General features: G+C 35.5%; 1 protein-coding gene across 3 annotated transcripts in view; it reads right to left on the bottom strand.

Moving 5' to 3' along the window:
- Nucleotides 1-18,684, bottom strand: part of USP3 (ubiquitin specific peptidase 3) — a 93,798-nt gene that overhangs the window by 38,740 nt on the left and 36,374 nt on the right. For all 3 annotated transcript variants that reach the window (XM_037004183.2, XM_037004184.2, XM_037004187.2), the window contains 5 exons: nucleotides 11,385-11,468; nucleotides 7,804-7,885; nucleotides 6,744-6,826; nucleotides 5,424-5,537; nucleotides 2,715-2,828 (listed from right to left, as the gene is read on the bottom strand). In XM_037004183.2, the coding sequence (XP_036860078.2) occupies nucleotides 2,715-2,828; nucleotides 5,424-5,537; nucleotides 6,744-6,826; nucleotides 7,804-7,885; nucleotides 11,385-11,468 (477 nt within the window). The remainder of the gene's footprint in view (nucleotides 1-2,714; nucleotides 2,829-5,423; nucleotides 5,538-6,743; nucleotides 6,827-7,803; nucleotides 7,886-11,384; nucleotides 11,469-18,684) is intronic.

Genomic DNA, 18,684 nt, shown 5'->3' with positions numbered 1-18,684 from the left:
ATATAAATCAAGTATAAAAATCAAACGAATAATCATATTTGACCTGATTGTTTATAGTTCATAATGCGTGATCAAAACCGAAAGTTCCTGTGATGAATGCCCTTGCACTGTTCACCACGTAAGAACTTGTTCACTATGTAAGAACCTGTTCTCCATGTAAGAACTTGTTCGTTATGCTTCAGAAGATTGGAGACTGTTGAGAATTAGGCTTGGGGTTGATTAATGATTGTGCATTGAGTCCCCTATACAGAATTTTATTGTTATTAACAACCATTTGATCAATAAATATGAGAGATGCCCTCTCAAAAAAAAAAACAAAAAAAATGAGGTATTTTTAATGAAAAAGAAAAGGACAGAAAAGGCTGGGCATACTAAAGAGCCATAAGAAGTGTGGGAAGCAGGTCTATGCGTTGGGAAGGTCAAACTTCTGGAACATTTTCCCTTCTGTGTCACTGGCTTTGGTTTGAGTGAAAAGAGAAGGAATAGTTTTGGTGGTTTCTACATCCAAAACTGTTGATTATATTTAGAGTAGATTATTTTCTGCTTTATTTAATAAACGAAAGTTGTTCCTACTTCTACATGCATGTCTGTATTTCAGTGCCCTCATTTCATTCCAAGGGATCAAATTCCCTAGACACTGTCATATAGCAGTCAAGGAAAATGGGCCTTACAAAAAAATTTTACTTTGGGATTATAAATATAATAGAAACATAGTTCAAGACTCACTGCGGTTCCACATAGGTGTGGTTGTAAGAACTTTATCCCACACACCCAGTAGGAGTGACAGCTGTAAGAAAGCCCTATCCCTGTCTCACACCAGGCCTTGTGCAGTGATCTGGCACCAAACCTTTATCTGTCATGTGATCGCAAGACCTAGATCTAACCAACAAAAACAACTTCTTTGATTACATGAAAATGTGGAACAATCTCAACAATTACAGAACTAAGAGAAAGCCCTGCTAGGAATGCACAGGCATCCTACTGTCATCAGTCACTAAGAAAATCTGAGAACTCATGTGTGTGAGGAATCAACACAGGAAACTCCATGCCAAATTCCTCAACCTGGTTACCTTTTTGAAAAATTCTTTCCCTTCACCGGTAGGAATAACAGAATGTGTAAAATTAAGCAGCTAAAAAACTAAATCATGCTCACTGTTGGTCAATAAAAACTAGAAAGGGCAAAAATGTGGGCAGATTTAAAGGAAAAACAGGATTTTATTGAATGGACATTTCATAATGTTTGTTAACTTCCAATTAAGGATAAGGGACCTGAGCCACCGTGTGGACCAAGTTAGTTGTCACTCAGGCACGTGACAAATTACTGTTAGCACATCTATCACTGAAACGACCTGGGCTCTAATTCTGGTCCTAACACTTAACTGCATGTGTCAGACTGAACAGGCTGCTCCTCCTCTCCCTCAGCTTTGCCTTCTCAAAATGAGGCTAATGCTTCCTAATTTTGATGGGAATTTTGTTGTTGTGTTTTTTAATGATTAGATATGAAATACTTAAAGTGCTACGCAAAAAAACAAAATCATGTTAAGGAAAGCACGGAGTAAAAAAGGCTTGCAGAAAATGACTATCAAAACTACAAAATTACACAGTAGGGATTCAATAAATGGAAACTATTCTATGTGATAATAAAACACAAAGATTAAATCCCTATCAAGAGTCTAGGTGATTATGTTAGAAATTTTATATTAAGTCCAAATCTGATTAATGGTAACTTAACAGTCATTTGTACTTTTCCTACTTGGAGTCAAAAAAGTCTAAAATCCTTACAGAATTAGTCTCTCCTGAGAGGACATTTAAATGGCATGATATATAAAAGAAGTGTCCTTCAAAACAAAGACCAGGGTATAATAGTCAATCACAACAGATGCTGAAGGCTATGCTTTTTCAGTAAGGCAACAAATTACAGTTCTTTAAGATATTACCTTTTAAACACTTCTCTATATTACCAATATATCTAAACCACTATTAGGCAATAGAATAACAAGATACATTGCTCAGTTTTACTACACCATGTTGGTTTTTTCTGAGAGAGGGATGAACATTAGGTACCAAAATCATGACTAGTAAGAACCATGGATAAAAGCAGCAGAAAGTGGCCAAAGCTGCTGTCCACTGCCTACCTGCAGTGCCCCAAATCTGTCATTACCTGAATCCCAACAGGGATATCTGACCTAGGAAAAGAGGTAGATTCCTCTGAGCAGGGCTGTTTCCCTACTCAAGCAGGAAAGCACAGAAAACACAGAGACTCTACAGCCACATTAAGGATGTGGCCCAGCCACCTTCTGGAAAGTGCATCTCAATGGCCTTGACTACCCAATCATTCTAAGACCTTCAGGACCCAGACCAGAAGAGTGATCATAATACTATGGGTTTCTATGATTACACCTGGATTTTTTTCTTTTAGTTGAAATAACGAGACTGTGTATGTCAAGGAAATCTTGTCCAGTATGTTTTCCTAGAGCATATAAATTATTAGGCCTTTGTTTTTATAACAAAATACCCTACTCTTTGTTAACGACATTTCTAACATCTATCTATTATTTAGACATATATGTCTAGCCAGATATATCCAACTTCTGTTCTCTCCTTAAAAAAAAAAGTCCTTAATATTTAGAATACCATCACATCACTGGAAATTATTTCAGGAACACTGTAAAGACTAATATAGTTTTCAATATCCTTAATAAAATACTACTTACCTAAAATTCGGCATAATCTTCCAGACAACATAAAATAAGGACTCTGGGCTAAATGCAGCCTGGCTACCTTGCCACAAAGCACAGAGCGTCTTTCTAAACTCTTCCACCAAAGACCTGGAAAAGAGGAAGGGACGATATCTTCAGTATTAGTGAGAGGCAACTATTTCAATGCATAATGTCCAATTGTCTACAATTCATAATAAATAACAAATGAAAACATGAAAAGGGTTTGGGCTCTTCTAAATGAAGTCTAACGGTTAAGTAAAAGCATCTCAAAAACCTGTATGAATAGCACTAATTCCTGACAAACTGGTTTTTTGACCATATGGTGAACTCTGAGTGTGCCAAAATACTGCCATACTTGTACAATACAGCAGTGAATAGATTACAAACTGAATTAAGAATGTACATCTTTTTAAAACTTAAAACAAGTAATAGGATCTCTATCCCCATCTCCGCACTCTCCTTCCTGCCCCTCCCTAGGAGCACTTCCCGGACCTCAGTGTGTGACCATCTGCTCATCTCTGCCTCAGAGAGTACGTCTGGCCACAAAGCTTCAACACCCAATTCATTACCAGTGACTCCCTAATTCACACCTACAAGCCAGATTTTCTCATGACCACTTTTATTCAGGTTTCTCAGGCTTCCCACAGTAACTTTCTAGTGGATGTCCTCTTGTCACTTATAACTCAAAGTGCAGAAAACCTACTCTCTGTACTCTCCCTACTGTTGTCCCCAGTATCTATTCTCCTCTTCTCTCGTACAAATAGAATTCCCAATTTTTGCTTGGCACACAAACTCCTGAAATACAAAACTGAGTGTGTCCAACTTCTTGAGAAATTTCCTTAAGAGAAAAGTATCCTTATTAACCCTTTCCTTCTTCCTTCCACCTGGAATGTGGACAAAATGAGTGGAACACCTGACCATCCTGGGCATGTGGGTGAGAGTCCCCCCTTCGGGCTGGGGGAACAGAAGGCTGGTAAGGAGCCTGATGACTGTGAAGCAGCCCAACATGGATAACCTCTAACTTTTATGTGAGAAAATAACCCATGGGTGTTTAAGTCACTATTAATTGTAGCTTTCTCTGCAAGTAGCTTAACTGACACATCTCAGCTTCAATGACTGTATCTGCTGTCAGCTACTACCATTCTCCTGGGCACCTGATCGAACTCAAGAGACTCTCAGTGCCTTGTTTCTCAACCCCTGCTATCCAGTAGGTCCCTGGGATACAATTCATTCTTTTAACTTCCTCGTACCTGGACCCTCTTCCTGTGGTTGACTTCCCCATCTTCAGAGTCTTGGTGAAAGTCAGAGCCCGCCTCCCACTATGGAAGCCGAAAGGCCAGAAACTTGCTTCCTCAGCTCCCCTCGCAGCCAGCACTCAGGTAAAGGGCCTGGGTTCTGCCTACTGGAGGCAGGAGTTAGTGATGCAAACAAGCTGGGCCAGTGCCCAGTCCCTTCTGGTGGCAACGAGCATCATCTGGAGTGCAGGGGCATCCAAGCCAGCAGTGTGGGCAACAGGAAGCTGGTGCCACACTGGGAAGCAGAAGCCGCCATGTCCTTATGGGGCAGTTCCATGCGGTGACTGCGACCGTGGTCCTGGGTGCCTGGACTCCAGCCCTGAGTGTCCACAGTCCCAGTGATGGTTAGCCCACCAACAGACCTTAAAGAAATTCTTTTTCTGCCTGACATGGCCAGAGGCAATTTCTGCCATTTGTAACTACACCCTAAATGACACTACTGCGTAAGTACTAGTAATTCTTCCCTTAACTTTTGTGCACATGTATTTTTTTCCTCTATTTCACTGCTATCCCATCCAACCCAATTACTATAAAGGGTGAAGTCCTCACGAATGCAGCCACTTTGGGGTCACCCTGTAGGCTGCTAACAAAGTAAACTCTTAAAACAGTACTTCTAGTGATGTCATTCCATCCCTGCTCCCAAGCCTGGTTTTAAAGTTCCCCCATATTTCACTCTACCCTTACATGACACATTCTGACATGTTTTATCCTATTCTCCCTCTGCCATTTAGGCAGAGCAGCGTCGGATCATAAGATGGCCCTTCCGGAACACCTGCGGATCGGGTGCGCGGGCGTAGGGACGGGAGGGCTGACATCACATTATAATATACACAGGTTACAGATCATGACCCTATTTCAGTGATGTCAATAGATGAAAGATGTGCCCCCATATAATCATGATAATATGATAGGCCTTCTGAACCCCAAATAGAGCATGGCTGCATTAAATCTGAATATATAGTGGTTTTCAGTATCACTTACTAATTTTTTTCCTCTTCACATCAACTAAAAATTGACTGTATTGCCCTGTATTGAATTTGATGACTACGGATTAATTTTATTATCCAAGACGCGTTTAGCTAACACTCTAAGACAAATCAATCACAAAGACTAATGATATTTGTGCTGTTCTACACCTGGAACTGTGTATCTAGATGTCAATTTTAGAATGTTCAAATGCACAAAGACTCAATAATAGAGTGCTAAATTTATCCCACCCAAGCAGGTAAATAAAACTAGAAGAATTGCAGCAATTATTAAAATTACCAGCAAGATATATTTAAGAACAATTTTTAGGAGTTTTTTAAAACATACGTACCTATAAAGTCACATAACGTAATATAAATCACCACCCACACTCATCCGCTCTGTAGCTCAGAGCCAGAAAGCGCTCACTCCCGCAACTTACACGCTGTTCTCCCCCTGGCTCCTGGTGTGGTATGTTCGCCTTCCAGCTGTTTTCCCGTTCCTTAATTCCACAGCGGGCAGTTCTTTGAAATAACAGCAAAACTGCTCAATGTTACTATTTTAAAAGGAAGGGAAGAAAATTGTTTTTTTAAAAAAAGGAAAGCATTTACTAGGATTATAAAGAAAGGTCTATGAAACCTACATGTGAATTTTTGAAAATGTCATCTTTCAATTTCTCATTCAAAGTGTACTTATGCAATTTCTTGAGTTCATTAAATTTCCTCATTTACTCTTAGAAAACAATATAAACAAATGCAAAAGATGACCAAACAGCTTAAACAAAAGCTCAAGAAATCCTCAATCCACCCCCAAAAAAACAGCTGTCACCATTCCTGCCTTTTCAGGGTGCTTATTCTCAGATATCCACTAATTTCCTCAAATAAAAACAAACCATGAAACCAGCTATGTTGTTCAGATACACCATACGGAGTAATAAGGACAATTCATTGTGGCTAGAATTTCTCACTGCAGCAGGACCAGATAAGCCGAGAGACAGTACCTTTAAGGACAGATCAGATGGCTTCTGCTCCTTATTAATAAGGTGGCCTTGAGATGATCATTTATTCTGGTCTTTGACACCTCACTAAAATCTAAAAGCACACAACTTTTCAAAATAATTTCTTCTATACTACTTAGTTCAGCCTCATTGGCTATTTTATTTTTACTGCTTATTTTATATTTTGAAGATCTTCTAAACATCTGATCTTACGAACATACTTAAGACTCAACTAATGACTGAGTTAAGGTCCCCTACAGCTCAGGGGTCTGCAAGCTATGACCCACAGACCAAATCTGGCCCCAGGCAAGTACGCTTTTACATTTTTAATGTGAGTTCTATTTTTTAAAGAGTTGTTTAAAAGTGGAATACAGGTAGAAGGGAGGGGAAAGAGAAAATGTGGGACTGTAGGTGGCATGCAGAGACTGAAAGTTTACCATGTGGCCTTTCACTGTAAAAGGGGGCTGACCTCTGCCCTCGCCTATCAAGAGGCAGTAGGAAATAGTTAACTGCTGACAGTTAGTTACCACTAGGTTCTGTTCTAAGCATTTTATAGAAATTATATTATTTAATTTTCCCCACTGCCCTATGAGGTAGATTATCCCTACTTTACTAATGCAGAATCTAAGGCACACAGAATTGAAGTAACTTGCCCGGAGCCTTATCACTAGTTAGTGACAGGCAGAATCTGAACCCAGAGCCTTTGCTCCTAATTATTCCACTAGAAACTAACCTCAGATACATAAGCTCTAACTGTAGCATTACCTGAGTGACTGAAGGATGGCATTCATGAAACAAGTGTTCCCCAAATTCCGGAGACCTGTGGCGCAAATGGCAGTGGTGCTTCCCTGTAAAATAGACAAGACCATCAGTACCACCATGAGAAGGCCAACAGTTTCGAACAGCAAAGCAAAGCAAAGGCCAATCGTTGAAACTCTAGTATCAACCTCATGGAAGCTTATGAAGCAATCCACATTAATAAGTACCATGGAGCACACAGTGCAAAACCCAGAAAGATCCTTAAAAGAATTAAAGGTTAAGACTTAATGCCTTATCTAAGATCCCATTAAAATTAACTACTATAAATTGAAAAAATATATACACCAAATATTTAACTCTAACGCATGCATAAATAATGAATACATGTTTTCCTAGCAATGGGATATCAATCTTAAAACTACTTGAACTTCCCTTAAATGCTAAAGCTTGGTTTTCCGATTAGCTCTACAAATACATCACACCTCTGAAAATTACACCAGGAAAGTGACTCTACCAGTCAATCCAGCCTAAAGCCTTTCTGCCCAGAATTCAGATGGCCAGGGACCACTTTAGCTCTTTCTCCCACAAAATCTTAACACTTGAAGTGCATGACTAAACACAAGCAGGACAGCAGAGAGGCAGATGCAGGGCAAAATTACTGGTGTATTTAAAAATATATAGTGATCTTTAAATTTTGTTAATCCATTTAATGACTGATACATCTGGTAGCATAGTTCCAGAAAGAGTAAATATTCTTTCATGGTGAACCTGTGTTAATAAAATCCTAAGAAATAAAACTTAACAAACCTTCAGGCTCAGAGCATTTGCACTAGGGACCTTTAACAGAAGGAAGAAAGCATCTCTGATAGAAGGCACTGACATACGGACTCACTGGGGTAGGTAGTTACATTAATCATTAGACAGTGGCAAGCATTTTGTAAAATATTCCAAATCTAAGGCATACATTTATAAAAGTTTATAAAGGGCAAAATTAATGTTAGAGTTGTAATAAAACAGTGATTAGATCTTAACAATTCCTCTATTTGAGTAAATTTTAATTACTTACATTTACTTTTAATATCTTGCTGTTTAATGAAGAGTTTTCCAAAAGTTTTCTTTTCCTATGCCTGTCAGCTGTGAAAGCTGAGCTATTAAAACACAAAAGTCAAGAAGACATTAACACATAAATACTGCATGGCAGGTTAAATAAACTTGGCTGTTCAAAATTCCTAGGGTAGGGAGCTCTGCCTGACTGCTTGGTAAGGCCAGGAGGTGACCTGTTAGGCCCGCTGCGGTCCACAAGTATTTGAAGTAACTAAGGAGTTCCACTTCCCTTGGAAACCCCCACTGCTCCTCCAGCAGGGTAGGAGACGAGAAGTAGCCACCACCAGGCACTTCCCAGAAGAGCTGGCCAGGTAGATGCAGTCTGTGAGACGATCCCTCTCCACTAAGTCTATCTGCATGATCAATTGTGAAACTTTTAAAAAAAGACCTATTCCTCTTAACAAAAAGAAAAACCCTGATCGGACATGATTATTCTGAGGTTTAACATTTAGCCTCAAATACTGTTACTTCTTTCTTAAATTTGATAAAGATAAGTTCTGCTTATTTGTCATTAACAGATTATGATACAATCAGTTTGTGGAATGATAAATTACAGGCATACAGGCATATATAAATTCATTTGATTCAGCTATGCTGCAAACAATATTCTAAAACAAATTCAAATTGGTACAGAAATTCTGAATTAAAAGTTACTCAAAAAATGTTCTGATGAAAGAGATATTTGCTTAAATTTTATCAGAAAGGAATTCCATCCTTGAAAGGTTCACTTTAATATTATTATGTATCAGGAAAACTAATCTAAAAGAAGTAAAAGTTACCGCTGACCAACACAGACTTTTAAGCCTGACAAATCATTCTCATCTTCTAAAATTACCAAGCTAATTCAAAATAAATATATAATTATTTAATTTCCACATGAACTATAGTAACTTTAGAGCATCAGATCTAGTGATGGTCAGCTGCTTCAAATCTAAAAATATTCTTAGGGAACATGTCTTCAGAACTGTACATATGTCCCTCTCAGAGTACTGGGGACTACAAAGTAAGAGACCAATTCCACATATTATGGTGTTAAGTTATTCCTTCACAGATTCTGTAAGATGAATCACAAAGTGCATACACACACACATATACTACTTAGTGACAATGCGTAATAATTAACTTTCAGTTTTACCCTATATATAGGTATACCTCATTTTGCTGTCCTTTACTAAATGTGTAAGATACTACGTTTTTTACAAATTGAGGATTTGTGGCAGCCCTGCATCAAGCAAGTTATATCGGAGCCATTTTTCCAAGCATTTGCTCATTTTGTGACTCTATGTCAAATTTTGGCAATTCTCACCATTCTTCAAACTTTTTCATTATCATATTTGTTATTACGATCTGTGATTAGTGATTACAACTCACCAAAAGCTCAGATGATCATTAGCATTTTTTAGCAATAGAGTATTTTTTAATTAAGGTTATGTACATTGTTTTTTAAGATGTAATGTTATTGCATACTTAATAGACTACAATAGTATAAATACAACCTTTACATACACTGGGAAACCAAAAACATTCATTTGACTCGCTTTAAGGCAATATTCACTTTATTGCAATGGTCTGGAACTGAACCTGCAATATTTCGAGGGATGCTGGTAAATAAAGCATTTAGCTTTTTAAAATACAAGTTATGAAATTTTACCCTCAGTGATTCTCAAAATGACAGAATCCTCTAGATCTACACTGTCTAACATGGCATCTACTCAATACATGTGACTACATAAATTTAAGTTAGTAAAACTTAAATAAAACTTAAAATTCAGCCTCTTGGTCATACTAGTACTTTTCAAGTGCTCCACAGCTGCATGTGACTGGTGGCTGCCATACTGGACAGTGCAGATTATAGAAGGTTTCCTTCTTCAGAAAGTTCTTTTGCATAATGATGGACGTAAGAATATGCAGATAGTCAAAGTTAAATAAAATGCAACTATAATCATAGTTTTTGAATTATAGTTTCCACTGGAAAAACAAAAAAATAAACTTAGGTACTGTTGGTCAACCTAGGAAAAGGACAGCAAGACAGATTTCTTGTTGAGGCCAAGCAGAAGTAGAAACGAGGCAGTCTGTGAAGCCTTGTCCCTAGGGAAGTGCTTAATGGAAAGAGAAGATTTTATAATTGCATAAATGCATGCAGGTTCTAGATTGCCCCTTTCTCCCTCTGACTCAGTGCTGATGAATTTGAGATTGAGATGATAGTCTTTTCTTAGAGAAAACTGCAAGTAGTGAAAAACATATTCTGGTATCTACCCCATTTTATAAAGAAGAACCGAGTTTGTAAGATCTTTACACTGACATCACCACATTGCATCAGTTACTCCAGGAATCTCCTACTTCCTGTTTAATTGTAACAATTCCAGGCAAAATTAAGTATTTTGGGTCTGTACATCTATGCCTGTGTCTCTAATCCTAGATAGGGCAACTGCTGCTCTGCTCAAATTAAAAGAAGGGAGGAAGCACTTTGGGGGAAAAAGGAGTCAAAAGATGACAAGCCAAAAAGTACTTAAACTCAAAGTGTTTAACTGGTTTAGATTTTAAGAAATCAATTCTTCCCTTATCAGCTTTATCATCTATTTAATCAATGATTTTATAATAAAAGACATACATAAAGACTTTGGTTAACCAAAGTAGTTTTATTCAAAGAATTTAGGTTATTTCCTCTCAATATACAATTTAAAGATATTCTATTGCCTTTACATTTGTTTGCTAAAGGATCCTATTTTTGGCGTGTTCTCACAGTAGCTTTTATACATCAACTGTCAAAATAAATTAGATGCCACCTGACAATTAGGGGTGCTTCACACAGATTTCACTAGGTCAGCAGTCACTCCAGGGCCATGCTTCTACCCACTGCAGCTTCTAAGGCTCTTTGGATTTCTATTTACTGTTTGAATTTCAGGTCCAGTGAGTTTTATCTGAATCATCTATTTGGTATAGCAAGAAAATTCTATTTACATAAATACTTTAATTTCTTTATTATGACATAGCATTTCACAGCATCTTGTAATTTCAAGTGATATATACTCGCCCCTAACAAAAAAGGAAAAGAATAAGGACCTTGTGCTATCATACAGATGTGAAGTGTAATAATACAATTAAACCTAACTTCCTTTAAAAATAATGCATATATTTGAGTGCTCCTAAGACCACCTCATAATACATTTGAAAAGGATTTTCTATCAGAAGTAACTCTGCAATGATTTTATGTCATTTTTGCCCTTTCTTGTACCGTCAAAATTCCCCTTGCAAATAAATTGAGTAGCTTATAAACTGATGAATACTAACTAAAAAACAGGCTCTTGGGCCCTTGGCTATCACATATTTATGATAAATATTAAATGAAATAAACACTGACCTGCGACCATTAATTATGAACACAGTTTCAGATATCCAAACCCAAAGTTTATTTTATTAACACTTCACATTTAAAAACATGACGAAGTTATAGAACTCATAAAAACAAAAATCCTACTCAAAAATTCTGGAAGGCCCCTCAATCCCATCCCATTCCTTTCTTTCCCAAGGCTTGTTACTTACTTTTCCAAGTTCTGTAAGTGTTCTCTGACTTTCTGTACCAGTCCCAGTTTGGTGTCATTAACCACAAAATCATCACAGCGGTAACTGCAAGGAAAATATTAATCAATGTGTGTAAAGGGCTTGAGGAAACCACAGTAATGAAATCACCAAAAGGCCTGGCGGCTGCCAAAATAATCACATACTCTGCAGGTAGTTTCCGTCAGTGGTAAGTTTAAAGAGGACCTGAGTCCACAATGGAAGTTTTTTTTTGTTTGTTTGTTTTTTTAGATTTTTTATTTAATATTAATATTTATTGAGCACTTACATGCCAGGCATAAGGTTCAGCTCTTTTTGAACATGGTTCATTGAATCCTTCCAACAAAGTAGGTAACTTTTTTTTTGAGAGGGCATCTCTCATATTTATTGATCAAATGGTTGTTAACAACAATAAAATTCTGTATAGGGGACTCAATGCACAATCATTAATCAACCCCAAGCCTAATCCTCAACAGTCTCCAATCTTCTGAAGCATAACAAACAAGTCCTTACATGGTGAACAAATTCTTACATAGTGAATAAGTTCTTACATGGTGAACAGTGCAAGGGCAGTCATCACAGAAACTTTCGGTTTTGATCACGCATTATGAACTATAAACAATCAGGTCATATATGATTATTCATTTGATTTTTATACTTGATTTATATGTGAATCCCACATTTCTCCCTTATTTTTTTTAATTAAATGCTGAAGTGGTAGGTAGATGCAAGATAAAGATAGAAAACATAATTTAGTGCTGTAAGGGGGCAAATGTAGATGATCAGGTGTGTGCCTGTAGACTAAGTATTAATCCAAGCTAGACAAGGGCAACAAAACATCCACGGATGCAGAAGATTTCTCTCAAAACAGGGGGAGTGAGGTTCTAAGCCTCACCTCTGTTGATCCCCAATTTCTCACCTGATGGCCCCCCTGCGACTGTGCCTGTCTTAGGTTGTTCCTTCCTTGAGGAATCTTACCCGTCTCTGGCTAACCAGTCATCTTCCAGAGCCATACAGGGAAATGTAAAGTTGGTAAGTGAGAGAGAAGCAATATTCTTTGAAAAGGTTAGCTTTTTACTTCTTTGCAGATTTATGCCCAGTGGCTTCTATGTCCAGCATTTGTCTTGAGGTATCTTTACCACTTGGAAGAATTATGATATTCAGTAATTTTCTATATGAGGCATGAATTCTACTAAAGGGCTGTAATTAGGAAGGAAGAAGAAAAGCTATAGAAGTAGCAGACGGAAGAAAACATGGGAAGATTGATTATTTCTTTGACATATCTTCCACAATGGAAGTTTTTTAAGAGCCTTTTGAAAAAAGCCACATAGGCAATGAACACTAGTTTCTTTTCATTTTTATTCAAAAGCTCTTCAAATCCTCCTTCAAAAACAAAATAAGTTGCTACATGTTATGGGTTTTTTTGTGTGTGTGGTACATAATTTTTCATGGGAAAAAAAATAAAAAGCACCAATTCTATTCATGCATTAGCCTAAAGCTTTAAGGTGATAGTTCCCAACTCAAATTAATGGGGACTTGGGGAAGGAGAGATTGAAGTGAAGAGACAGAAAAAAGGTAATTGTCCTGTAGGGACATTTAAATAAATAAATAAATAAATAAATAAAAACTAAAAATACAGTTATACATTTTAAACATAATTAAATAAAGATTAGTTGAATTCAGATTGTTGAAAAGAATGAATCTTCATTCTGAGGTGTTAGAAAAACTAAATAAAATAGTGGCTACATCCTTTAGGAAACTGGTAACTGCTTTGAAGAAAGATGTCTAAGGTGTTCTTTGATAGAGTGTGTTTTAGCGAGTCAATAGGCCAATAATATAAAGAATCACATATAATAAACTTTAACTTATATATTAGCATTCAATTTTTTTCCTGGAATAAGGCCAATTTTAACAAAAACAACCTACAAGCTAGTACCAATATAGTCTTCTGAACAGCATCTTTGTATAAAACCACTTATTATAACTACCAAAGAATGACAATAATACTGCTATTCTGGGCAAATGAAACTTTGAATGCATGGCAATTAGTGAAAATTGGGTCAACTTTAGCAGAATCCAAAAAAAGCATTTCTTACATATCCGAAACCAGTCTGCAACAAATGAGAAGTGGATGGGGTAAATAATTTTAAAAAGAAAAAAGAAAAGATTGCACACAAAAGCATGGCTTGTGTCTTTTATTTACAGAAGACTATTTGGAAGTGAATGCTTTTAAAAACTTTAAATATTTTATATGTAGCTGACATATTTAACACACACATCCCCCTCTGTTAACTGATTATCTGTGCTGTCAATCTAGAGTTTCAAACGTATTCTTCAAGTTCCCAGGGTCAATCCCTAACATTTCCACAAATACAAAAGCTAGCTTTTACACCCTGGATCATTTCTCTATGATCAAAGTACTAGCAACTGCAGGAGAATAATTATTTACCCTAAAGGAATTGAATTAGTGAAAAGGTTTAATTCTTTCCTTCCTCTCAGCATAAATGGGACGGGTAAGGTCTACTCTGGCTGTAAATTTGGGCTTAAAACACTTGGTTCCTCCATGAATCTTAGGCATTCATTGAATAATGAAATTACGTTGTTACTCTAATTCCTCCTTTTATTTTCATTTTATATTTGCATAAATTTATGCATACATTTCAGATAAAGCAATATTCAGTGTTCAAAACAAAGCCAACTCCCAAATGCTAGTGTCCATCTGGGAAATGACATCTAAGAGCAAATTTAGATCACCTTTCACAGGTGTTTTACAGGACGCCAGAATTTCTAATTGAAAAGTGAACCCCTTAAAACTCCACAAAAATGTGGTTGCTTTCAAATTGTTTTCAAATTAAATAAAATAACTATTGTTTTTGTTATCAAAGTAATTATTTTTGGTGTGACAAGGATTCAGCCTGGAACATAAAATTATTTTACATTTGTTAAGGTAACCTTTCCATATATCGAAATAAAGATTTACATATCTTTGCTCCATTCTGAACGAATCTGGCTTAACTGAGTCTAGTTGTTTCATCCTTGTGAACTTTCATCACTAAAGTTAAGAAAATTGCTCTAGACTCTCCAGCTATGCTAATGTGACTAATGCATCTGAGGAACTGAATGGTAAGTTTTAAAAATTTCAGTTGAAAAAAAAAATGCAAACACAATTTCAGTTGATACAAAATTTAACAACTGGAGCAGTATGAAATACTTCTCCATTACACACAACTTTATGGTTCTGGTAAAACTCTATTATTTCACTTTTCTTTATTACATCACATAAAATGTACTGCAGTGTCTGTGATGGGTACATACGTCATTTCTAGCATTACACATAAGCATATCACCAATCTAGTTTGTGTCAACAGAATGACCCCAGTTACTTTTTCTATGCAACAATGTAGCACCATAATCTGTTTATTTCAAAATTTTATGCAGACAGCAAGAGTTACAGTGATACCTGTGTAATCATTAAATTGAAATAGTTATCTTAATTATAAATAAATTGTTTTCTAGGTTAAAAATTAAGAATGAAAAAAGCTTTAACTTTCAAATGCAGGCACACTAATGAAGCAGAATCAAGTGGAGAAGGTATGTTACAAATTTTACAAAAAATGGCAATTAAAATTTGCTGCAGCAAAGTGAACTTTGTTATAAAAATGTTTTAAGATGATACATAATATTGAATCATTTTCAGCAAATGCGTATTAATTTAAAAAGTTGCCTCTCAACAGTCAAAAAAATCAGTCAATGAAATGAAAATTAAACATGTAACAAAAAATGCCTCTGTGATTATTAAAAAATTTGATCTTATAATTTTGGCCAGCTATGAAAATGGTTTGAATTCTTGCTTAAGAAAGAAAACCATTTTTAGATGGAGAGATGAAAGGTTTAATTATTTTTTCAAGTAAGGGAATCATGCTTAAAATTTTGAGGAAAAGATTAAGAAGGGTATTTTACAAAAAGTAAAATCTTCAATTGACCCACCAAGCAATCATCAGTGAATGAAAAGACCTTTCTGACAATACTAAAGATAATCATTTCAACATTTGAAAAATTGCAAGTACTTTTTAGTTTTAAAGGAGTTTTATAAGAGACGAGACACTGGCCAATTAATAGTTTGGGTATGTTTTGTCTCAAATGACTTTTAAATTTACAAAGAAATGTCTTCATCTATTTGCAACCCTAAAGACAATCTATCTCATGTTGTAAGTATTCTTTAATCTTTTACATATGTCACTTTCAGCTAAATAGGAAAAAGTTAGTTTTTATCAAGACAGACAATGGGCCAGCTATGTGAGAACAAAAATCTAGATTTACTGAAGTTATTTCCTTTTTATTTCTTCCACAGTGGGATAACAATGAAAATGCCTGTTCTTTCAAGTAGACTGTATCATAGATGCAGTTATTAAAATCGTTCATTCAGTATATATGTGCAAATGATATGAATCACAGGTTTATGGAACTGTTATAAGTAGAAGATAATGAATTTAATGACTGCATGTTCTTTGCCAATGTTCATTGCTTGAGTCACGGAAGTTTTATAAAGACTTACTGTACTGTTAACTCTAATTCAAGATTTTCTTGAAAAAAAAGGCACACCTGCCAATATTCAACAAAGAGAAAAATATCACTGTGACCATAAAGGAGCTAAATTTAAAGATCTAAGGAAGAGAAAATGCTTATTTGTGACCTAGCTAGTCAGGTACAAAACTTTATGTCACAGTTTAAACTTTTCATAATACAAATCGATAGTGATTTTACCCATTTTTCAATATGAATAAATATGCCAAAGAATTTAATTGTAATAGCATTATGTGAATTGGCTGCAAAATCTATGAGAAAAACTGAAGAACACTTTGTTAATATGGATAAATTTAGAGTCAATTTTCAGGTTATATAATTCCCCTTTTAGTTCAGTGCTGAGAATACTGAGTAGTTTGCAAGAGTTAGTGGATTTACTTAACTTAGATGTAGTTTTGAAACCAAAAAACTTTTGTTTCAGAGTCAGATCAATTGATCTCAATATACATGCAACTTTGTCAATATAGATGCAAAAAAAATTTTTAATGGGTTTTTTTTGTACTTCATTTATTGGAAAACTTTTAATAGTGTCTGTCATCTACTTTTTTAACTGCAGTTTTTATGAATCTAAACAGAGATCAGGCATTTCTGATGAAAATTTATCATCCAATTGGAGAAGGGCTCTAAGTTTAAATACACACTGGATTTGATGAAAGGTTTCATAAGAAAAAAATACAAACTATCTCTAATAATTTTACATTGTATGTTGACATGATAATATTTGGATAACTGGGTGAAATGCACGTTTAAAATTAATTTTTTTTAATGTAGCTACTGGAAAAATTTTAAGTTTCACTTGTATTATTGCTGTTGGAAAGCACTACTGCTCTAAAGGGTATCTGAGACTTTACCTGCTTAATATTCTGTATTACTGCCCAATATCATAAAGAGGTAACAAACATAACTTCAAAATGAATTTCACTTTGGCTGAATTTTTCACTGGCTTAAAAGTTTAAGTTTTTATAAATGTCCCCATTTCTCAAAAGTCCATTTTGTCTCTCTTACAGTCACTAAGGGAAGGACACTTACTTCCAAGATTATAACTTTTGCATTATCTGAGTTTACTACACTATACAAGTGTTATCTGAGGAGGACGGTGTTGATGAAAGGAAAGCCCCTGCTTCCACAGGTCAAACCTCTATCACTAGTAGAAATCAATGCCTGTTAGTTTCCTTCCTGCTTGTAACTAGGTGGTGACTGACAGTACATGTTTCTCTACCGGCCCAGGTTCTGTTTTGATTTCTTCTCTTCCCTGGCCCAGGACTCAAAAGAAAACATGTAGTAAAAGTACAAAATAAAGAGAATTTAAATGTTGTCGGTTGCCATACTCTCTAGCTTAGACATTGTTTTCAAACTGGAAACTATCTCACTAATACTGGTATTCAAAAGTCCAGAGGCAAAAAGGACTTCAAGTAAGCAAGTTCTAAAAATCTCTTCCTGGTTTACAATTATGTTGAGGCTTATGTGGTCAGAACTATGCTTACATGTGATGCCTGGAAAAAATTTACCCACTCTTCTTTGTTTTCCCTTCAAGATTACACCAGAGTAAGTACAAGAAAAGTACATAATTTTTAAGTTGTGTTTCAAAAACTTAAAGATGAGTCCTCTAAAACCTGAAATGCATTTCCCATTTGGAAATAAATGTTATAATATATGGTTAACTGTCATAAGGTGAAAATACACCTGTTCTCAAACTGTAATTGAAATAATATTATTAAAAGTTCTCTTTTTCTTCTTTCTATTGCACTGGTACTGAGAAATTGTGATAGGACGAAGCTGGGCAGGGTTTCGATAACTTGATTAGTAAACTTCGCTAGGAGAGGGATCAGCATCTCTTCATATACATAGGACTTAACGTGTCTAACAAACAAAGCCAGGAACTACCTATATTATACAACCAAGTTTTAGGATATTAAATTTATACTTAAGCTTTTATTTACTGAGTTTAGGGAATTCTCTTCAAGTAAAGATGAGCTCCACTTCTAACAGACTACTTGTTATATAAGGAAAAGGTTCACTTCTGTATTTGGTAAAAAGAAAACTTAGAGAAATTTTAAGTAAATTGAACACTAAGACAAAAAATAATACTTAGAAACCATATTAGACAATATATTAGAGATGTTAGGTAAGAAAATGGGATACAAAAAGGCAAGGTGGGAGGACTGGTATCTGTCTTTAAATCTAACACCTTGAAACAAATGCACTATCATCTTTAGTGATTAGTTTAAAATCCAAATTTGTTGAGGCAAGTATGATTTTAAGTAGTTTTAAAATAAATTACTTTAAGCTAATAATGAATAAGCTAAGCATATGGTATAGTATTATATCTTAACACTGCTGTTAAGAGCAGAAAATAAAAATTAATTTTACTACCTTGCCCTGAAAGAACATACATCAAGTAACAAGTAAATTTCCATAAGCACGTTATTTATACTTGTCATATAATTAGGAAGGTTGTAAAATGGATACAAATCACAGCTTAAGTTATTTCAGATTCTGCTTACAGAATTATAATAAATAGAAAAATGAAATAAATTATCCAATATTTTCATTATACTGGTTTATACTGTATATTTTTAGATTTTGATTTATTTCTAATTTCTAGTATTTAATCATGCCCAATCCTTTCTAGTTTTCTTTCCATCATCTGTCCCCCAAAACATCATTTTTCTCCTCCACTTCAACAAACATTACGTTCTAC

This window comes from Manis javanica, chromosome 8, assembly GCF_040802235.1.
Source record: "Manis javanica isolate MJ-LG chromosome 8, MJ_LKY, whole genome shotgun sequence".
NCBI classification, from domain to species: Eukaryota; Metazoa; Chordata; class Mammalia; order Pholidota; family Manidae; genus Manis; species Manis javanica.
Note: the sequence above shows the minus strand (reverse complement) of the source record. Positions and strands in the feature narration are given on the sequence as shown.